The 22,418-nt window shown below is 44.3% G+C and overlaps 1 protein-coding gene across 2 annotated transcripts in view; it reads left to right on the top strand.

Annotated features, from left to right (window-relative positions):
- The window catches only part of LOC144492824 (transmembrane protein 182-like), a 49,557-nt gene extending 28,240 nt beyond the window's left edge, over positions 1-21,317 (top strand). Inside the window, exons 5-6 of one of the 2 annotated variants that reach the window (XM_078211317.1) lie at positions 15,777-16,006; positions 18,476-21,317. In XM_078211317.1, the coding sequence (XP_078067443.1) occupies positions 15,777-16,003 (227 nt within the window). In that variant the 3' untranslated portion in view covers positions 16,004-16,006; positions 18,476-21,317. Of the gene's footprint in view, positions 1-15,776; positions 17,084-18,475 lie in introns of those variants that run through there. The other variant, XM_078211316.1, reaches the window with a different exon arrangement.
- Positions 21,318-22,418: the final 1,101 nt, after the last annotated feature.

Here is a 22,418-nt window from a genome sequence, read left to right as displayed (position 1 = left end):
GTGAGTGATCGATCTATAGGAAGGGCTGCGTAGGTAGATGGTTTTGTATTCAATTGTAGAATAGATAGTTTACCTTCAGAAAATTTACCTTTTGGGAGTCAGTAAATGAGTAATTTGAGGTTGTGATAAATGTAGCATACATGGGAGGAAAAAAGTGGTTTTCCCATATCTCTCCACTATTAGACTTGTTGTCACCTCACATCTGGATTTTGTGTAGACTATTCAATGCGTCACAAACCTTTTATTTGGGCGGCGCAGTGGCACAGTGGTTACCACAACTCCCTCACAGCGCCAGGGACCCGGGTTCAATTCCGTCGTTGGGTCAGTGTCTGTGTGGAGTTTGCACATTCTCCCTGTGTCTGCATGAGTTTCCTACAGGTGCTTCAGTTTCCTCCCACTATCCAAATATGTGCGGGTCAGTTTGATTGGCCATGCTAAATTAACCCTCGTGTCAGGGGATTAGCAGAGTAAATATGTGGGGTTACGGGAATAAGGCCTGGGTGGGATTGTGGTCGGTGCAGATTCGATGGGCTGAATGGCCTCCTTCTGCACTGTAGGGATTCTATGATTCTATGAATGACTCCATTTCAAATGGATTAATAATCACTGACCTGCCCTCCCCTCTATCTAGATGGTAATACCACATATTGCGCAAGACATGAAATTCCTGCATATATGGAGTGTTTCATTAATAATATTTTTAGAGCAACAAATGTTGAGTTACACATATCAGTCTAGGTATTTATATGTTTGGTAGGAAGCCAGAGAGAGGACGGGCCCAGTTGGATGGGGGAAGGGTGTTCAGAGTATGTGGGAAACAGAGAACAGGAAGCAGAAGAGGCGAAGGACAGGAACATCCCGATGGACACATAGAACATAGAACAGTACAGCACAGAACAGGCCCTTCGGCCCACGATGTTGTGCCGAGCTTTATCTGAAACCAAGATCAAGGCATCCCATTCCCTATCATCCTGGTGTGCTCCATGTGCCTATCCAATAACCGCTTAAATGTTCCGAAAGTGTCTGACTCCACTATCACTGCAGGCAGTCCATTCCACACCCCAACCACTCTCTGCGTAAAGAACCTACCTCTGATATCCTTCCTGTATCTCCCACCACGAACCCTATAGTTATGCCCCCTTGTAATAGCTCCATCCACCTGAGGAAATAGTCTTTGAACGTTCACTCTATCTATCCCCTTCATCATTTTATAAACCTCTATTAAGTCTCCCCTCAGCCTCCTCCGCTCCAGAGAGAACAGCCCGAGCTCCCTCAACCTTTCCTCATAAGACCTACCCTCCAAACCAGGCAGCATCCTGGTAAATCTCCTCTGCACTCTTTCCAGCACTTCCACATCCTTCTTATAGTGAGGTGACCAGAACTGCACACAATATTCCAAATGTGGTCTCACCAAGGTCCTGTACAGTTGCAGCATAACCCCACGGCTCTTAAACTCCAACATAAAAGCTAACACACTATAGGCCTTCTTCACAGCTCTATCCACTTGAGTGGCAACCTTTAGAGATCTGTGGATATGAACCCCAAGATCTCTCTGTTCCTCCACAGTCTTCAGAACCCTACCTTTGACCCTGTAATCCACATTTAAATTAGTCCTACCAAAATGAATCACCTCACATTTATCAGGGTTAAACTCCATTTGCCATTTTTCAGCCCAGCTTTGCATCCTATCTATGTCTCTTTGCAGCCTACAACAGCCCTCCACCTCATCCACTACTCCACCAATCTTGGTGTCATCAGCAAATTTACTGATCCACCCTTCAGCCCCCTCCTCTAAGTCATTAATAAAAACCACAAAGAGCAGAGGACCAAGCACTGATCCCTGCGGCACTCCGCTAGCAACCTGCCTCCAATCCGAAAATTTTCCATCGACCACCACCCTCTGTCTTCGATCAGACAGCCAGTTACCTATCCAATCGGCCAACTTTCCCTCTATCCCACACCTCCTCACTTTCATCACACGCTGACCATGGGGGACCTTATCAAACGCCTTACTAAAATCCATGTATATGACATCAACTGCCCTACCTTCATCAACACACTTAGTTACCTCCTCAGAAAATTCAATCAAATTTGTGAGGCACGACTTGCCCTTCACGAATCCGTGCTGACTATCCCGGATTAATCCGCATCTTTCTAAATGGTCGTAAATCCCATCTCTAAGGACCTTTTCCATCAATTTGGGCGGCACGGTAGCACAGTGGTTAGCACTGCTGCTTCACAGCTCCAGGGTCCCGGGTTCGATTCCCGGCTTGGGTCACTGTCTGTGTGGAGTTTGCACATTCTCCTCGTGTCTGCGTGGGTTTCCTCCGGGTGCTCCGGTTTCCTCCCACAGTCCAAAGATGTGCGGGTTAGGTTGATTGGCCAGGTTAAAAATTGCCCCTTAGAGTCCTGGGATGTGTAGGTTAGAGGGATTAGTGAGTAAATATGTGGGGGTAGGGCCTGGGTGGGATTGTGGTCGGTGCAGACTCGATGGGCCGAATGGCCTCCTTCTGCACTGTAGGGTTTCTATGACTAGGGTTTCTAATTTACCAACCACCGAAGTAAGACTAACCGGTCTATAATTACCAGGGTCATTTCTATTCCCTTTCTTAAACAGAGGAACAACATTCGCCATTCTCCAGTCCTCTGGCACCATCCCCGTGGACAGCGAGGACCCAAAGATCAAAGCCAAAGGCTCTGCAATCTCATCCCTTGCCTCCCAAAGAATCCAAGGATACATTTCCTCAGGCCCAGGGGACTTATCGACCTTCAGTTTATTCAAAACTGCCAGGACATCCTCCCTCCGAACATCTATTTCCTCCAGCCTATTAGCCTGTAACACCTTCTCTTCCTCAAAAACATGGCCCCTCTCCTTGGTGAACATTGAAGAAAAGTATTCATTCATCACCTCGCTTATCTCTACTGACTCCATACACAAGTTCCCACTACTGTCCTTGACCGGCCCTAACCTCACCCTGGTCATTCTTTTATTCCTCACATAAGAGTAAAAAGCCTTGGGGTTTTCCTTGATCCGACCCGCCAAGGACTTCTCGTGTCCCCTCCTCGCTCTCCTAAGCCCCTTTTTCAGCTCATTCCTTGCTAACTTGTAACCCTCAATTGAGCCATCTGAACCTTGTTTCCTCATCCCTACATAAGCTTCCCTCTTCCTTTTCACAAGACATTCCACCTCTTTCGTGAACCATGGTTCCCTCACTCGGCCATTTCCTCCCTGCCTGACAGGGACATACTTATCAAGGACATCCAGTATTTGTTCCTTGAAAAAGTTCCACTTTTCATTAGTTCCTTTCTCTGACAGTTTCTGTTCCCAACTTATGCCCCCTAATTCTTGCCTAATCGCATCATAATTACCTCTCCCCCAATTGTAAACCTTGCCCTGCCGTACGGCCCTATCCCTCTCCATTGCAATAACAAAAGACACCGAATTGTGGTCACTATCTCCAAAGTGCTCTCCCACAACCAAATCTAACACTTGGCCCGGTTCATTTCCCAGTACCAAATCCAATGTGGCCTCACCTCTTGTCGGCCTATCCACATATTGTGTCAGGAAACCCTCCTGCACACACTGCACAAAAACTGCCCCATCTGAACTATTTGACCTACAAAGGTTCCAATCAATATTTGGAAAGTTAACGTCCCCCATGACAACTACCCTGTGACCCCCACACATATCCATAATCTGCTTAGCAATTTCTTCCTCCACATCTCTATTACTATTTGGGGGCCTATAGTAAACTCCTAACAACGTGACCGCACCTTTCCTATTTCTAACCTCAGCCCATATTACCTCAGTGTGCAGATCCCCCTCGAAGTGCCTTTCCGCAGCCGTTAAACTATCCTTGATTAACAATGCCACTCCTCCACCTCTTTTACCAGCTTCCCTACACTTAGTGAAACATCTATACCCCGGAACGTCCAACAACCATTCCTGTCCTTGTTCTACCCACGTCTCCGTAATGGACACAACATCGTAGTCCCAAGTACCAATCCACGCCCCAAGTTCATCTACCTTGTTCCAGATGCTCCTTGCATTGAAGTAGACACACTTCAACCCACCTTCCTGTCTACCGGTACCCACCCTTGACCCTGATACCTTCCCCAATACCTCACCACCCTCACTGACTTCTGGACTACAACTCCTTTTCCCACTCCCCTGACAAATTAGTTTAAACCCCCCTGAAGAGCCGTAACAAATTTCCCTCCCAGGATATTGGTGCCCCTCTGGTTCAGGTGCACCCGTCCTGTTGTACAGGTCCCACCTTCCCCAGAATGTGTTCCAATTATCCACGTATCTGCAACCCTCCCTCCTACACCATCCCTGCAACCACATGTTTAACTGCACTCTCTCCCTGTTCCTCAACTCGCTATCACGTGGCACCGGCAACGTACCAGAGAAGCTCTCAGCTTCCAGCCCAGCTCCAGAAATTCCTGCTTTAAATCCCCATCCCTTCTCTTACCTATGTCATTGGTACCAATGTGTACCACGACTTGTGACTGTTTCCCCTCCCCCTTCAGAATCCGGAAAACACAGTCTGAGACGTCACGGACCTTGGCATCCGGTAGGCAACATACCATCCGTGAGTCTCTTTTGCTGCCACAGAACCTCCTATCTATCCCTCTAACTAATGAGTCCCCAATAACTATTGCCCTCCCGCTCTGCCCCTTACGCTCCCGAGCCACAGAGACGGACACAGTGCTGGAGATCCTCTCACTGCGGCTTCACCACTGGTATGTCATCCCCCTCAACCGTATCCAAAGCGGAATACTTGTTGCTAAGGGGAACGACCACCGGGGATCCCTGCACGGACTGCTTCCTCCCAGCTCCTCTCACCGTCACCCATCTGTTTTCATTCCTCGGAGTAACTGTATTCCTAAAGCTTCTGTCTATGGCCACCTCTGTGTCCCTAATGATCCTACGTTCATCCAACTCCAGCTCCAGTTCCCTAACACGGTTTTGGAGGAGCTGCAGATGGGTGCACTTCCCACAGGTGTAATCAGCAGGGACACTGTCATCGTTCCTCACCTCAAACATAGTGCAAGAGGAACATAGCACTGCCTGCACACCCATCCCCTCTAGATACCTTGCCAGTACCAGGTAGAAACAGCAAAAATGAATTAAACTCACCCCTGCTCGCCCTTTCTGCCTAAGCCCTGTGAGCCAAAGCCTTATAGCTCACACTCTGCTTCCCACACAAGCCCTGTGAGCCAAAGCCTTATAGCTCACACTCTGCTTCCCACACAAGCCCTGTGAGCCAAAGCCTTATAGCTCACACTCTGCTTCCCACACAAGCCCTGTGAGCCAAAGCCTTATAGCTCACACTCTGCTTCCCACACAAGCCCTGTGAGCCAAAGCCTTATAGCTCACACTCTGCTTCCCACACAAGCCCTGTGAGCCAAAGCCTTATAGCTCACACTCTGCTTCCCACACAAGCCCTGTGAGCCAAAGCCTTATAGCTCACACTCTGCTTCCCACACAAGCCCTGTGAGCCAAAGCCTTATAGCTCACACTCTGCTTCCCACTCACTCCACTGCCCGCTCCCGATGCTGCCCGCTGTATACTGCAGCCTACCTTTTATACTTCGCGCGCTTAAAAAACCCTTCCCAGACTCCTTAGCAGCCCACTTCCAGTTTTCACTTTAAACTTAAAATACTACTGCAAAAGTAAAGGCTAAAAAAAACACACACTAGCTGACTAATTAAATAAATAAACAATTCAATTAATCTCTCACCAGCACTGCTGCCTCCAATCACTCCCTCTCAGCTTGCTCCAGTGGAGGGATGGTCTAAACATCCTGGACATCCATGCAGGGCCAGGGAATCATGGGCCCCGGTGTTTCTCCTGTTTCTGGGCCCTTTGGTGTCTCTGTGCAGCAGAATTTTGAAGAAGCCACAGGTAACAAAGATTGAATAGTTCATAATTGTATCTGTTTTGTGGACAGCAAGTCTGAAAACACTGCCGTTTGCTGCTTTGCACAACATTATCCACTGTGCTACACAACTTTATCACAACTTTATAACTTAATAAAGCACAAAATAGGGTGGGAGAATAGGTAGGTGGACAAAAGGACAAGAATAAAGTCAATGGAAAAGATTCTCAAGAGTGCAGTGTAAAACAGATGATAGATTTCCTGTGAGCTCATTACACCCCCTGTCCTGACAGTTTCACCCCACAAAGCCCACTCACTGTAAACTTCCATTAACAACAAAATAAGCAAAATTCCAGCCATGATTCCAACCTCTGTTCACAAAATAATTATGGGTGACAAAAGCCATCCAGCCCAGCGTATCTCATCTCTCCAGAATGACATTTAAACATATGTATTAGGGGCAGGAGTCTCAAGCCTGCTCTGCCATTTGATCACATTACTTATGTCAGAGCAGTGACTACAACCCGAAAGTGCTTACCTGGCTGTTAAGTGATTCGAGATGTTGTGAACGGGGCTGAGTAAATGTAGGTTTTGTCTTTATTTCATTACGTCAGGCAGCTTGATTGTAACAATGGTGAAATTGGAGGATCAATGCTGATTCCCTAAGGATAATCAATCACAAAGCATTTAACTGATGTTAGGAAAATGGCTACAAACAAATCACAATGTTTGCAATATTATTCAACTCTGTAGCTAATCTCCCACTAACGCCCCCCCCCTAACTTCCCCACCTAATCTTTCCTCAATTTCCCCAAACCTCTCTTTTAACCGTCCCTCCAACCTTACCCTACCGCCCCTCCAACCTTACCCCACCGCCCCTCCAACCTTACCCCACCGTCCCTCCAACCTTACCCTACCGCCCCTCCAACCTTACCCCACCACCCCTCCAACCTTACCCCACCGCCCCTCCAACCTTACCCCACCTTCCCTCCAACCTTACCCCACCGCCCCTCCAACCTTACCCCACCGCCCCTCCAACCTTACCCCACCGCCCCTCCAACCTTACCCTACCGCCCCTCCAACCTTACCCCACCGCCCCTCCAACCTTACCCCACCGTCCCTCCAACCTTACCCCACCGCCCCTCCAACCTTACCCCACCGCCCCTCCAACCTTACCCCACCGCCCCTCCAACCTTACCCCACCGCCCCTCCAACCTTACCCCACCGTCCCTCCAACCTTACCCTACCGTCCCTCCAACCTTACCCCACCGCCCCTCCAACCTTACCCTACCGTCCCTCCAACCTTACCCTACCATCCCTCCAACCTTACCCCACTGCCCCTCCAACCTTACCCTACCGTCCCTCCAACCTTACCCTACTGTCCCTCCAACCTTACCCCACTGCCCCTCCAACCTTACCCTACCGTCCCTCCAACCTTACCCTACCGCCCCTCCAACCTTACCCTACCGTCCCTCCAACCTTACCCCACCGCCCCTCCAACCTTACCCCACCGTCCCTCCAACCTTACCCCACCGTCCCTCCAACCTTACCCTACCGTCCCTCCAACCTTACCCCACCGCCCCTCCAACCTTACCCCACCATCCCTCCAACCTTACCCCACCGTCCCTCCAACCTTACCCCACCGTCCCTCCAACCTTACCCCACCGCCCCTCCAACCTTACCCTACTGTCCCTCCAACCTTACCCTACCGTCCCTCCAACCTTACCCTACCGTCCCTCCAATCTTACCCCACCGCCCCTCCAACCTTACCCCACCACTCCACCAACTTTCCCCCAACCCCTTATCAACATTCCAACCCAACATCCAATTGGTTGTAAAATGAGAGGGATGTGACTGACTATTTTTTAGCCAGTTGCTGCTGCTGCTTCGCACCATCGGACAGCTTTGTATTTTCCTGGCCAACTCTTTAAAAAATGGAATTGCAATGTTACCCAAAGGTCAAAATCAACAGCATGACGCTGACAGACCAGCTTAAAAACATCGGAACTCTCAGCCGAATAGATACTTCTTTATAAATCCAGTCTTCTGGGTCTGCAGCTATGGCTGCTCAGCATGGACAACCGGAAACTAAAACACTGGGCCCTGACGCCCACACACCCACCCGTCCCCCAACACACAGACCCACCGCTCACAGTGTTTGGAAGGGTCATCAAACTGCAACATTCATTCTGTTTCTCTCCACAGATGCTGCCTAACCTGCTGAACATTTCCAGCATTTTCTACTTCTATATTTAGCAGTGTTATGATAGTTTCTTTACACTAACTGAATAGATTTATATTTGAACCCTCTAGTGTATTCTGCATAATCAATACAGTTACCCTCCCACCTCTCTTTCCTTCCCTATCTTTCCTGAACACCATGTATCCAGGGGAATGTATATACGCAGCCATTCCTGCCCTTTTTTTGAGCCAGGTCTCTGATATCACTATAAGATTATATTTCCATCTGACTATCTGCAACTGCAACTCACCAACATTACTTGACCATGCTTCTTTGTACATTTACAAACCTCTTAATCTGACCCACCTACTACCGAATAATTTACAATCACAGGATTGTCCTATGTGGAGAAATTGAGGAGAATAGGCATGTATTTTCTAGTTGTTAGAAGAATGAAAGGTGATCACATTGAAACATACAAAATTCTCACAGAGCTCAACAGGATAGATGCAAGAAGGATATTTCCTCTCTTTAGTGGGGTCCGGAACCAGGGGATGCAGTCTCAGAATAAAGGGTGAGCCATTTTGGACTGAGATGAGGAATAATGTCTTCACTCAGAGAAGGATGTATCTTTGAAATTCTCTACCTCAGAGGGCTGTGGTGGCTCAGTCGTTATGTTCAAGACAAGAGATTGATGGATTTCAAGATTTTAAAGATATCAAGGAATAGGAGGAGAGTGAGGTCGAAGATCAGACATGATCTAATTGAATGGTGAAGCAGGCTCAAGGGGCCTAATGGCCTACTGCTACTCCTATTCACTATATTACTATGTTCCTATTTTTCACTCTGGAGATATCTGTCTCTCCCAATCCTTTGTGCATTTTGAAACCAAAAGAGAAAATGCTGGAAAATCTCAGCAGGTCTCGCAGTATCTGTAAGAGAGAAAAGAGCTAATGTTTTGAAAACGTCAGCTCTTTTCTCTCCTTACAGATGCTGCCAGACCTGCTGAGATTTTCCAGCATTTTCTCTTTTGGTTTCAGATTCCAGCATCCGCAGTAATTTGCTTTTATCTTTGTGAATTTTGATCCTCCCCAGTTGGGATGGGGGTGGACTGACTTGGAGGCAACACAGAAGATGATGTTGTTCTCCTAAAAGTGCCACTCTTTGTTTTCTGCATAATAGAGGTCACAGCGGAGGGAGAAGGTGTCCTTGTAATATGTTATCTGCTGTTGGACTTCCTTCACTTTCCTCATTGAGGCTGATGCCTTGAGATAAACCTGCAGCACTCAAGAGACTCACTTGTGTCTATCTCATCATTTACTGTTCAAGTTGAGAACTGTGGCAATATGATCCACTTTAAAAGAAATCACAAAATGAAATTGGCTCTCGTGTTTATTCTGAGTGCATTTGATGCAAGGTCGGGTGCAAAGACATTTGGAATTGCGCCTGAATCAGCATGATGGTTCATGGTTATCTTTAGCCCAATAAAGGGCTTCTAGATTGTTTAAGGGCACAATGCCCTGACTTGTACCAATCAACCAATCCACCACATTGTCGGACATCGTGAGAGAGAAATGTTTACTCGTGCAATGGACGAGTTCTAGGTGCCAGTTCTCCTCTTCCTCCAGTCACTGTTAACATACAGTTTAATTAGCAACTCTGGTAGCATCGCCTGAAATCAGTGTTCCCACATGCTTTTAATGGTAGATTGGAGGATAAAGGTAATCATGGCTAAAGAAAGGGACAATCTTTATATTAGCTTAATTTGTGTGTTTAAATTATCCTAATTAACATAATAAATATGCAAATACATTAATCTGATAATTTATGGGCACTTTATCCTTAACAACCTAATTATGTTATCATGCTTTATAAAGTAAGGGCTTCTGAATGTTGAGTTACTGCAGAAAGTCTGTTTCCTAATTCAATTTGCATATGCAAATCGTCTTATTTGAGAATCAAGTTAATAGAATTTCTCTTTCTGCAGGCTGAACATTTCTGTTCAGTTTCATAAAAATACCCCAACATTTTCAAATCATATGTGTAAAATATGGTAAGTCCTGGGCTACCAACTATTTAACTGTTTCACGGACGAAGTAAAATGAAAATAGTGCAAGAAAGATCAGGACTAACATGACTATGAAGGAATTCCCCAATGCCTATTCATACATCAATAGTACTCTTGGCTCATGGGGTAGAGGAAGAGTTGAATCATACTGGACTATGGCTGGGATTCTCTGATCTTGTTTGCTCACCAAAACTCTATTCATTGCAGTGGGACTGGAGAATCCCAGTTACAGGCGAGGGTGGAAAATTCCGGCCTATGATTGGTACAGAGTTTGTTTGCTTGGTGATCTAAGGTTGGTTGCTCTGTGTTTCCAATTTACAAAAATAAAGCCACAAATCTATTAAATTGTATGAGCTCCATCATGGCTGGAAGTTTCAGAACTGCTGCTGAAATGAATGACAAAACTTCAGTGTTTGGAAATCCTGAAATGGAGCAGGATATGGTAAATGGTATCATAATTCTGACTTCAGTGTTGTACCAAAAACCTGGAACTTCCTACACAACAGCACGACTTAGACTGCGTTGGTACAAAAATAAAGTGTTCCACCAGCACCTTCTTGGGGGATGGGAAATAAATGGCAGCAATGCCCACACCCCAAGAATGAATTTAAAAATGTATAAATAATGAGAGACAGTTTATAAGCCATGCTCAAGTGCTCAGCAAGAGTCACAAAGGTGCATGTTCATACTTGTAAATGTTGTGGGTTCCCTGAATTACCGACAACAAGGATTTTCAACTAGCCCTGCAGCTACTTCAACACTCGCGTGCTGCCCACACTCCCAGGGATATCTCCCGCCTCGCCACCTCTTAAGTAGCCACGTCATCACATTCTCATGTGACCACTCGGTCTACACTGCTGACAGAACAGAATATGAACAGAATGGTGAGTTAGAGGAACAGACCACTGGGGGTGAACATTTCAAATGCAAATAGCACTTTGCTGGTACTGTTTGGATTGATCTTGTTTGAAGGGAACTCTCTAGCGGAGTTCCACATTTTGTTCAGAGTTGTCAAGGTACGAGATCATTACACTTCCACAGTCAGGCCTTGGTTCCTTTCTCATTCCCCAGGCTGATCAAACAAAACTCTACTTCACGTAACAGAAGGAAAATAAGAATGCTGAAAAATCATGACCTTTTCATGGCCTTGATTTAGCATCTTCTCCAAGGCTGGGACTCAATACACAACAATATTTCCTTGTAATTGACACCCATGTTCTTGACTGGGGGCAGAGGGTTTTAAACTGCACCCTTGTTATCTGATGTAGAATTGTGTGGCACCAACTGACTGTATTCCAAATGAAGGGAAAATCTTTTTACTTCTTTTTTGTTACTCCTAATTATGATTTTTGTGTGAATTGTCCAAGCTCGATTGTGGCATGAAACTTCAATCCTTCTGCTGAAATGAATGACAGTAATTTGGCGCTTTGAAATTCCAAAATGGAGCAGATTATGGTAAAAAGGTATCGCAATTCATACTTCAGTGTTGTTGGATCAAAAAACCTGAAACTCCCTACACAATAGGAGTTTGACAGGAGTTGTATATTCCCTTGAGGTGAATGCCTCTCGTGGGCAAAGTACTATGGCAAAATATGAAGCAGGGCTCCCTGATTACCAGCCCAGTTTGGAAACCTGATGTGAATTTTCCACGTGAGTGGGCAACTTGACACTCCCAGACTCTGACCTGCTCTATTTTAAAAAAATGATACATTTGCAATTTTGAGCAGGCAAATCACAACTTGGAATTGCTTGATGTTTTTGTGTGGGCGAACTCGTATGTAGCAAATTGATAACCTGGGAATGGTGGGAAGCTGGCCAATCACACCAGACCTGCAATCAAAAGCAACTTAACACTTGTAAAACATTTAATGAGATGATTAAATGGTGGGACAATGGAAAGGCTTGCTAATCCCGCTGTTTACTGTGTGATAAATAATCCTGATCTAAACAGTGGCAGCAGAGTAGAGGCACATGAATTAATAAAATTCATATCTAGGAATGTAGAATCTGGCTGCACAGAAGGAGACTATGTAGCCATCGTGTTTGTGCCAGTTCTTTGACAGAGTTATCCAATTGATCTAACCTCTTGTGCTTTTTCTCCAAAGTTTTGGATTCGGGTCAAAGCTGAATTTAACTACAGGTGCAACTTTGAAACTGTTTACCTTGGACAGCGACAGGTATTGCCAGCATTGTGTTCAGTTTCGACCCAGTGGTTGCACAGCTCTGGAATTAGTAACACTGCCTTTGATTTCCCCAGTGTTCGATGCACAAAAAAATTAGTAGTTTTATGACAGTGCTAAACTGCGTGGTGGGGAACCAACTAGCTCAGATGGCTGGACAGCTAGCGTGTGGATCAGAGAAATGCCAATTACATTGAGTTTGATCCCTGTTCCAGCTGTGATAGAATCTTGCTTCCTCACCTTACCCTTAGTAAAAAACTTAGCACTTTTGACATGGTTTGTTTGGTGATTAATCACCAAGGATCTGCCTTTGAGTAGAAAACTGAAAAAGAAAATCCATGGCATATTACTTTTCTTCAGGTGTAATGAAAGGTGTGTTGAAATAATTGGAATAATTAGCAAGCATGCTATTACTAGTTAGGGGCTTATTAAGATGCAATATAAGAGTTTCCTCAGAAACTTAATTAGTTATGACAACAATCTTAACGCCAGCTGCATCTGGTCATTGCCTTGAACATTTAAGTGTGTGCATTCTTATGCAATGCTACAACCCTGCCTAACAGAGCAGTTAATGAGTCCACAATATTTTCTGTAACAGACACTTGGGGGGGAAAAGAAGAAGAGGGTCATGAGGAAGAATCGAATGCACCCTCAGTGTTTGTTAGTGATCACAGAGTACATTCTCTGGTTGAGTCTGACATGGGAGTGGAATGGTGTTGAGTAGAGTAGGATAATCAGTAATCAGTTCTTAAGGTAGTTGGACAAATTTTTCTTCTGAATGTGCTGCTCCTGTGGTTGATCAACAACACACTCTGCAGCACTTGAAATAGTTAGACAATGCATTAGGGAAAATAGGCCGAGCAGAAAGTCTTCCCAACCATATCACTAGTGCATCATGAGCACTGGATGTTGTGAATGTTATAACTGGGACGGTGTTACCCTAACTCTGATGCACTTCAGTTGCATTATACAAATTATTAGTAATGCATGGAATTACATGTTAAAAGTCCTTAATGATCTCATGGTCTGGATTAAGCTTGCCTTCATAACTGTTTGAGTTGGTGAGGAAATGTTTTGACTTAGTGGGGTCTTAGTATTCAGTCTTTTCAGTTTGCAACTGCTAAAGACATTGTTTATTATGATGTCAGCTGCTGGTTCCACTCTTGCCTCTGAGGCAGATGTTTGGGGCTTCAAATCTTACTTCTGAAACTTGAGCACAAGTCTAGCCTGGCACTCGGTATGATACTGAAGGAGTGCTTCGCTGTGGAAGGTGCCAACTTTTGGATGAGATGTTAGCTGGGGTCCTGTCTCACCCTCAGGTGGATGTAAAAGATTTTATAGTGCTACTTTGAAGAAGAGCAGGGGAGTTAACTGCAGTGTCCTGGCCAATCCCTCAATCAACATCACAAGAACAGACTATCTGGTCATTTTCACATTGTTGTTAGTGGAGATTTGCTGTGTGTAAGCCATGTAAACATTACCATGTTTTCTACATTACAACATTTCAAAAGTACTTTATTTGCTTTAATTAAGGGCTTTCGTCATTGTAGAGTCTCATATCTCACTTTATAAGTGTTCTCCTTTGCTGTATCTTAGCAAAAGTGATTTTAAAAAACTCACTTTAAACTGGCTATTTTGTCTGGTTTTAAATGTATAATTTCACTAATTTGAATATTGTGAAGAAATCAAAAGCACTGTTAAGAATTTCAGAATTGTACAAATATTAGATTAAAACTGCTCTAACTGCTGGCAAATTTAAAGCTACAACTGGAGTTAATCTGAAAGCTAACATTAGGGTTGAGGTAACACAGAACATTAATGAGCTGTGATCAGAGCGTTTACACCTGAGCAGTAAAGATTATTGGTTAGTCCTCTACATCTCTGACCCCATCCCCCACTTCCTTGGCTAGGAAGCACCTTGCATTGTAAAGGACCAATAAAAATAGTATCAGCTGACAAGTGTGCCAAAAATAGTATCAGCTGACGTAGTGAACTTCTACACCGGTATCCCGTGAAAGTGAAAGGACCATTTAAAATCTCATTATATTCAATTCAAACAGATCAGAATCAGTCGTAGAAATGTCCCTTGAGCGACCTGCAAAAAAAAAATTGTCCCTCTTCTGATCAGAATCATCATCTAAAAATGTCATGGATGCTGAGATGTGCCTATAGCTCCGAGTCAGCTGCTCAATGACTCATGTGGTCTCTATGTTCACGCTACTCTGGTCCAGGTCATAGAGCAGCAATTATTATCAAGTTACCAAACTGACACATGCATTTTCTGTGGGCAGAGGAATTGATTTGACAGCTGGCTGTAAACTGCAGACAAGCACGCGTAAACTTCTTGCTGTGAGCTAAGTATGCATTGCACGATATAATAGCCTCAATAACACACTGAGAGCACTCGCTCAATCCGATTAGAAATAAAGAGTAGCACTATTCTTCCTTCAGGTAAAGTGGTATCAACAGGTGCATGTCCGGAAATCTTCCAAACAGACATGGCTATTGGGGCAAAAACAGAAAATCTGCAAAATCTCAACAGATCAGACAGCATCTGTGGAAAAAGAACAGAGCTACAATTATGAGTCTGGATGACTCTTCGTCAGAACTGAAGACAATTGGAAATAAGATTAGATTTATACTGTTGTTGGGGGGGGGGGAGGGGGGGATGGTGAGGTGCTGTGGGGGCTGGATAGAGGGCCAGCGATAGGTGGAGGCAATAGGTGGCTATCGAAGATACTGGTGGATGAACTCTTGATGTATCTGGAGTGACGTTGATCTATGTCTTCCTTATTTGTGATGACTCTCCAAAGCCTATCCATCATTTAAAGGCACAAGTCAGGAAAGCGATGTGATGCTCTCTACATGCCCAAATGAGTGCAGCTCCAACTACACACAGGAAGCTCAACACCATCAAGGACAAAGCAGCAAGCTAGATTGGCAGCCCATCCACCACCTTAAATATTCACCCCCTCCACAACCAATGCGCCTCGGCAGCAATGTCTACCTATCTGCTGGATGTACTCAGCAATGTGCCACCACATAGACAATAACAGTTCAAACGGTGGCTCACCATTACCTTCCCAAGGGCAATTAGGGATGGATAATAAAAAGTCACATCCTGGGAATGAGTAAAAAATGTGGCCCACATGTCAGGTGATGAAATCTTCAGGAATGTCTCTGGTCAGAGTTGGCAACTCTACTCAGTTTCTATTTTGGTTTTTAGGGTATAATAACTGCTTTTAAAAAATTAGTACTGCAGATATTCTCCCATCTGAAACTCCTCAGGGTATCCACTGGGAGCTTTCCTTCACCAGTGACACTATGTAGTCGCCTACCTATAAATCCTGGCAGTGTTCATTTCAGCTCCTGGTAAATGTACAATTTGCAATTTGTGCAGCGATAAACAGTTGTGTCAAAATATGAGCTGCCATATCTCACTGGAGTTTCTCTCTTTGCAGGGATATTACTTTCCATCCTGATATTTCTGTTTGTGATGTGGAAGGAATTTGTGGTGGATTTGGAAAGTTACATACTGCTGGAGAGAAGAAAGGGTTGCATGGATATTCTAGTCCATGTGCAGTACGGATGGTCCTTCATGTTTGCAGCCGCTGGGGTCCCATTGGCTCTCCTGTCTGGATTGCTATTCTACCTAATTGGCCATACCATCGAAGCCCACCAGAAATAAGAGGTAGCTGTTGGTGTCTGGAGTGACAACTCTTGTGTGGTGCTAGTTTGGTTACGTGCAGTGGGAGATCAAAAAAAGCCATCAAAGCCCCAACATATTTGAAAGCACCGTGAGGTCCATTTGCTTTTGAGATTCATGGAAAGATATGAAGCGAGCCCCAGCTCTATTTTCAGAGAATATTTTCTTTTGGTTTGGTGGTGCATCACATTTGAAAACACAGGAATTCACTTTGATGACATTGGCTGGACTCGAGAGGATCTTTAAGTCTATGGGATACAGTTGGTCATTTTAGCAAATGCTTCACCACATTCATCTGACATTTCTTGTTCCATTGTTTTAACTCAGGCATTAACCCCAAAAAATAACTGACAGAGAAATGTCAGTCAAATTCATCGATTCTTCACCCATTAGTATTTTTGAAAAGTATTTCTCAGCCTTTGAGGATGTGTTTTTTTTGTATTAGATGTTCTAAAAAAAGACAAAAGCTGAAATTATGGTTTCAATGGTGCTTTTATTCCATGACATTCTACAAAAAGAAAATGCTATTTTGGATATCCCCGCTGTTATATCTGTACACAATATATTTTCCTTATTGATTTTCATTCATGGCATCAAATACTATCTCAACTTTTTCTGTTGCTATGATTCAGTGATTGGTTGATGTGGAATAAAAGCTTCACAGTAAATGGCAGCTGACTTTGATGTGTTTTTGACCAGATATTTATTCTCAGTCTCTTTGCTAAAGTTAAAATAAGCCCATGTATTTAGATCTGTGACTGTTAATATAGCATATTCTGAAGATAATTTGATAATGTTTCAAAAGCAGATAATTATTTAACATGATTCTTATAGTTCTAAAAGCTAGCTGGTATGAAATTGTTGTTTTGTTTAAATCCACTCTTCACTTTTTCAGCTCTTTCCAGCATGTTGTAATCGTGTTTTATCAAAGATTATCTTCATTGCGCAGATGTTTAATGCTTGTTCACTTGCATGCAATGCAGAATTGCTGAGAAACCTACATTTTGTACCACTTTTGGGAGCGATGCAAATATTATTGCAATAAACAGTGCTTGGAAAATGCTTAAATGTAGCTTGTGAGACATTTATACAAAACAAAATTCACAAGGGCTATATATACCTGATATTGAGTGGAAAAGGCAGATCTTTCAGGAGAGGAAAACTGCACCACGACACAGTGTAAACTCAGACAATAGAGAACAAATCCAACATTAAAACATGCAATGGCACCAAATTGAAGGTTAAGCTGTAAGTTGCATCCTTGGCCCTTATAGAACTTGGATGAGTTACATTGGATAGTGCCATCACTCAAACACTTAACATGACCATGTTCAACTTCCCTTTTCTCACACTTTCATGCAGAGGTGAACTTCTTTATTTTACATGGGTGACACCTCTATCAAAATAACAGGGAGGGGCATGTATAGAGTTCACAATAACATAGTTTCCAGTCTACAAGGCACCTTCCACCAATTCCTGTTCAAATAGTGCGTGAAGGTTCTCCAAAACACACAATAGATGCCTCACAGCGCCAGGGACCTGAATTCGATTCTCGGCTTGGGGGATTGTCCGTGCGGAGTCTACACATTCTCCCGTGTCTGCGTGGGTTTCCTCACAGTCTGAAAGATGTGCTGGTTAGGTGCATTGGCCATGTTAAATTCTCCCTCAGTGTACCCAAACAGGCGCCAGAGTGTGGCAACTCAGGGATTTTCACAGTAACTTAATTGCAGTGTTAATGTAAGCCTACCTGTGACAATAATAAATAAACCTTAAACTTGAAATGAAGGTTTTGAGTCAGCCAGATGTTTAGCAATTTCTGGGACCACAGGATAATGGATTGTGGAAAGGTATGGAAGGTTATTGCAGGTCATTTCGGCATGTGTGCTAACCAGAAAGGACCAGAAATTGAATCACGAAAGGATAACTGGTCCTAAAGGCCTTGACCATTGTGGAAGAAGAAACATTCAGATTTGTCCATGCTGGCTTTGAAGTGGAAATGACCTCATTAACTGGTAAGTGTCACTACATTTGGATATGACTTAGCGAATGGTAAAGCTTCATTTTATCCAATACAGCAAAGACCATGCCAGTTTACCAACCATAAGAAGTTTCACAACACCAGGTTAAAGTCCAACAGGTTTATTTGTAGCAAACGCCACTAGCTTTCGGAACTGGCTGTGCCTTCGTCAGGTGGGTGGGAGTTCAGTTTACCAACCACCATGGAACATTGGCCTAAATTTTCCGACTTTGCCCGCGACTGGGATTCTCCGATCCCGCTACTGTGAACGGAGATTCGGCTGTGTTCCAAGTTCCCCGTTTTCGCTGGCAGCGGCGGCGGGGCATATGACATCAGAGAATTCCGGCCATTATCTCGTGCTGATTGTGGTGTCTCAGTGTAAAGATTTGTGAAAGCTGTGAAAGTCTATTAACATCATTCTTTTCCTTTTTCCGCAGATAGACCTTTTAGCGTTAACCAGAGGCAATCATTCTGTCTCCCTGCAGCAAGGTTTGCAACATAAAAATGTCAAATTTCAGACATCAGCCTAGATACAATCATCCTCGAGCAGAAACATTGGTTGGATCTTCTGAAGCAGCTGATTAACTGGTACAAAGGATTCAGCATTACAGTTATGAAAGGTGAATTGAGTAGATGAACTGCAATTTCCACGTATCAGAGACTGCGGGAGCCTCAGCAGGAAAATGAAGACATTAATAAGTATTCAAAGTAGGCGTGTTGTGTATGAAGAGGACATTAACTGGAACATTTAGACAAGTCTATGGATCAAAGATTGGAAAGCATTGATCCTTCTTTGATCTGACTGGTCTGTTAAACTTCAGAATGACTAGAATGCGGTTTGATGTGAAGAAACGTTCAATGTTATAGTGTCTGCTGTACAACACATGAAATTGAGCTACAAGGGAGCACTGAGAAAGGGATTGCAATGATGTGCCGTGTGAATCCTGCCACCTTCTATCTTTATCAGCTTTTTGGAATGGGTAACCCCCCCGAGAGCAGACCTTCTTTAAATATGTAGATCTAGATCTGATTAGGCCATCGGGTCCCAATTGCAATTTTAACCCCTTTCCAAATGGGGAAGGCCACATTGCTTTCCCACCAGGTGAAGGCAAGTGAGAAGCGAATGGAAGAAGGAAACCTGTCAACCTTACCTGGCCTGTGACTCCATGTGACTGCAGATCTATGGCAATGTGATTGACTCTGAAAGGCCCTCTGAAATACACTCAGTTCAAGGGCAATTAGTGATGGGCAATAAATGCTGGTCCAGCCAGCAATACCCACATACCATGAACGAATAATAAAAAGGAGGCCAATTGTTGACCTGGGAGAACATGTGCTCACCAGATTTAGTAATTCTTTGTGTAAAGCAGTTCCTTATCACTTACAGCCCTTCAAAGAACAGCAGAAGGAATCACTGGCACAGACTATCGAAGATCCACGTCCTTACTCCCTTCACTCACATGCATTCTTCACCAATAAAAATTGCATTCATTATTGAATTGCTACACTATTTAACACATTTACTGTGTCTTGCACTGAGACTCAGACAATGAACATAGGCATCTCCATCTTTTCTTCACAGAAATCATAGAATTATAGAAAATCTATGACACAGAAGAAGACAATTCGGCCCATGGTATTCATGCTGGTCGGCATAGAGTTGCCTGGGCTAATCCCACCTTCCTGCATTAGGTTGTTAGACCTTCAGCTTTCTGCTCTTCAGGGAGACATCCAAGTACTTCAAGGGATTTGGGGATAGTGGAAAAATGGTGCAAGATATCGATGATCAGTCATGTTTTGAATAGAGGAGTAGGCGCTATGGGCCAAATGGCCTTTAATTGCTTCCATTTCCTCTGTTCCTACTTTTTAAATCTGCTGAGAATTTCTACCTCTCCCATCCTTTTAGGCAGTGAGATACAGGTACACCTCTAGATGAGAAAATGTTGCCTCTCTCCCCCACTAATCCTATCAATTATTTTAAATCTATATGTCTCTTTCAGTATTCTCAGTGCACATTCAACAATTGATGAGATGATTTAACATGCCAGGATTTTTAGAGGTCGGATTACAGGGGCGATGAGGAAATATCTTTTATTTTGTGTCTTTGACACCTTGTGCTTTTTGTGGTAATGTAACAAATCCAAGGTTTCAAAGCTTGCTCTTGTTCATGTAAGAAGCCTTCAGAGTGGCCATCATGCTCAAATAAAATAGAAGCACAGTCTCTATTTAGAATGGAAAACTGTTTTCAATTGAAGGGATTTGGCAATGATCAGTATCAGATTATTATGTGCATCGCAGATTTCCTACGCATTGAGGCAGTAGAAACCTTCTCAGTAGTTACAGATCACTGGCTTTCCAGATAGTGTCAGGATCTTTCTGTGTACAGCATTGAGCTACCCTGGATTTGTGGAAATGATTTTGCAATGAGCGTCTATTGCTTTGACAATTGTTGATTCACTGTTTTGGAAAAAGAAAATAAATGAAGCATGAAGAATGCACCGTGAAAGCTTCAATCACCTTTATACAATTCAACACTATGCTTTGATCAATGGCAACCTAATCTCAGCCAGCAGCTTGGAAAGGGCTGGAGCCAACAAAAAATTCAAGGCAGATTTAGCTTTCACTGGCTCAGAAAGAGTGATGATATTCATATAAACACTCTCCAGATGTGGAGTCAACTCATGTCATAGTGCTGTGAATTGACATCTTCTCATGTATTACCCTTCCTCCCAAGAATGCAACTCCTCGGACCCATTCTTCCTCACGCTGTTCCTATCATCCTGGCCTCACACCAACTTTCCCCACGATCCTCTTGATCTCTTCCTTTGTCCTCATAGCCACACCTACTTATCTTCCTCTACAGTGTAAGTGTTGGCTGTGGCAATTCCAATCAAGGACATATTACAAAGTGGCAAACCAGTTGGGGTGTATGTGTGACAAAAGCCTTTATTTATGTCGCAAGTCTGTAATGGATAGAATTAGCTCCATAATGATGGACTAAATTCTTGGTTAGGCTTGCAGCGAAAGACAGTTTCCTTAAAGTTGACTAATTGAGAGACAAGGGATAATCCGCTGAAAAACAGGATTTCTGACTTTTGATATTAACATTGAGAATTTATTGATTCTTGAAAATATGCTCTGTAGATCTTTACAACTGCATAATCCAAACAGTTAATAAAATTAAACATTTCTGGTACAATTTGTGCGTGCAAAAATTGCTTGCAATAATGATCCATGTTGTACATAATACGAGCAAGTAATAAAATCTAATTGGGACTGAAACTTTTTTGGCCGATGGTTTATTTATTGTGATGCTTTCAACATGTCTCACAAAGCTTAACACTAGATTTGAAATATGTACCAAAAACACCGATTCTCCCCCAAAAATTCTAAGTGTTGAATTCACATAAAAACTGGAGTTAATCCCGCTGTTTTTTTCAGCGGGTGTTCCAGACTCAGTGCTGAGTGCACTAGCGTGAATCAGTTCAAAAATCTATGGGTGGGGCCTATAACTGCTGGAGAGGCTGGCAGCATAGCGCTGAGCGGACCACTGTGCATGCGCCGATCTGTCAGCATCAAGATCGGTGCATGCTCAGTGGTCCCTTTCTGCCGGCCTCCCAAATGCTGGCCAGCCCGATCACTGGCCAGACCCGCAACACCCACATCGCCAGCCGTGCGACCCCCCCCCACCCCATGGCCCGATCGTTGGCCACCCAAACATGCCCGGGCCAGCCTCGACCCGCGCCCATCTCCCCCCACCCCTCCCACCCTGTAGCCCCGATATCCCTCCCTCTGTCATTCAACCCAAAGTGCAAACTAGCAGCGGGATGCCCACCCCCCTGGAGGTCCTGCCCCATCAGTCCCTGCCCCCATTAGGCCTCACTCCCTTAGCACAGCCCCATGCTCAATAGGCAGTGCCAAGATGCCCCGTGGGTATTGACACTTTACCTCTTGGGCAGTGCCAGGGGGCCCAGGCTGGCACTGCCAAGGCAACCTGTTTGTGAGCATTTCTTCACTCCACCTGACGAAGGGGCAGCGCTCCAAAAGCTTATGGTATTTGCTACCAAATAAACCTGTTGGACTTTAACCTGGTGTTGTTGAACTTCTTACTGTGTTTGCCCCAGTCCAACGCCGGCATCTCCACAAGGTGACAATACCCAGGGTGCACCCCTTCCAGGCACCCAACACCCTGGGGGACCTCAATTGCTCCCTCTTCACTCCGGGGTGCAGACTCGATCGGCCGAATGGCCTCCTTCTGCACTGTATGATTCCATAACTGATATTATTATTCCCTATCAATATTGTCCATCTGCCCTGTCAGTTTAATAGTTACAGTTTATTTATTATTGTCACAAGTATGCTTATATTAACACTGCAATG

The sequence above is a fragment of the Mustelus asterias genome, chromosome 4, assembly GCF_964213995.1.
Source record: "Mustelus asterias chromosome 4, sMusAst1.hap1.1, whole genome shotgun sequence".
In the NCBI taxonomy this organism is placed as follows: Eukaryota; Metazoa; Chordata; class Chondrichthyes; order Carcharhiniformes; family Triakidae; genus Mustelus; species Mustelus asterias.
The sequence above is the reverse complement of the archived record's forward strand: the minus strand, read 5'-3'. Positions and strand labels throughout refer to the sequence as shown.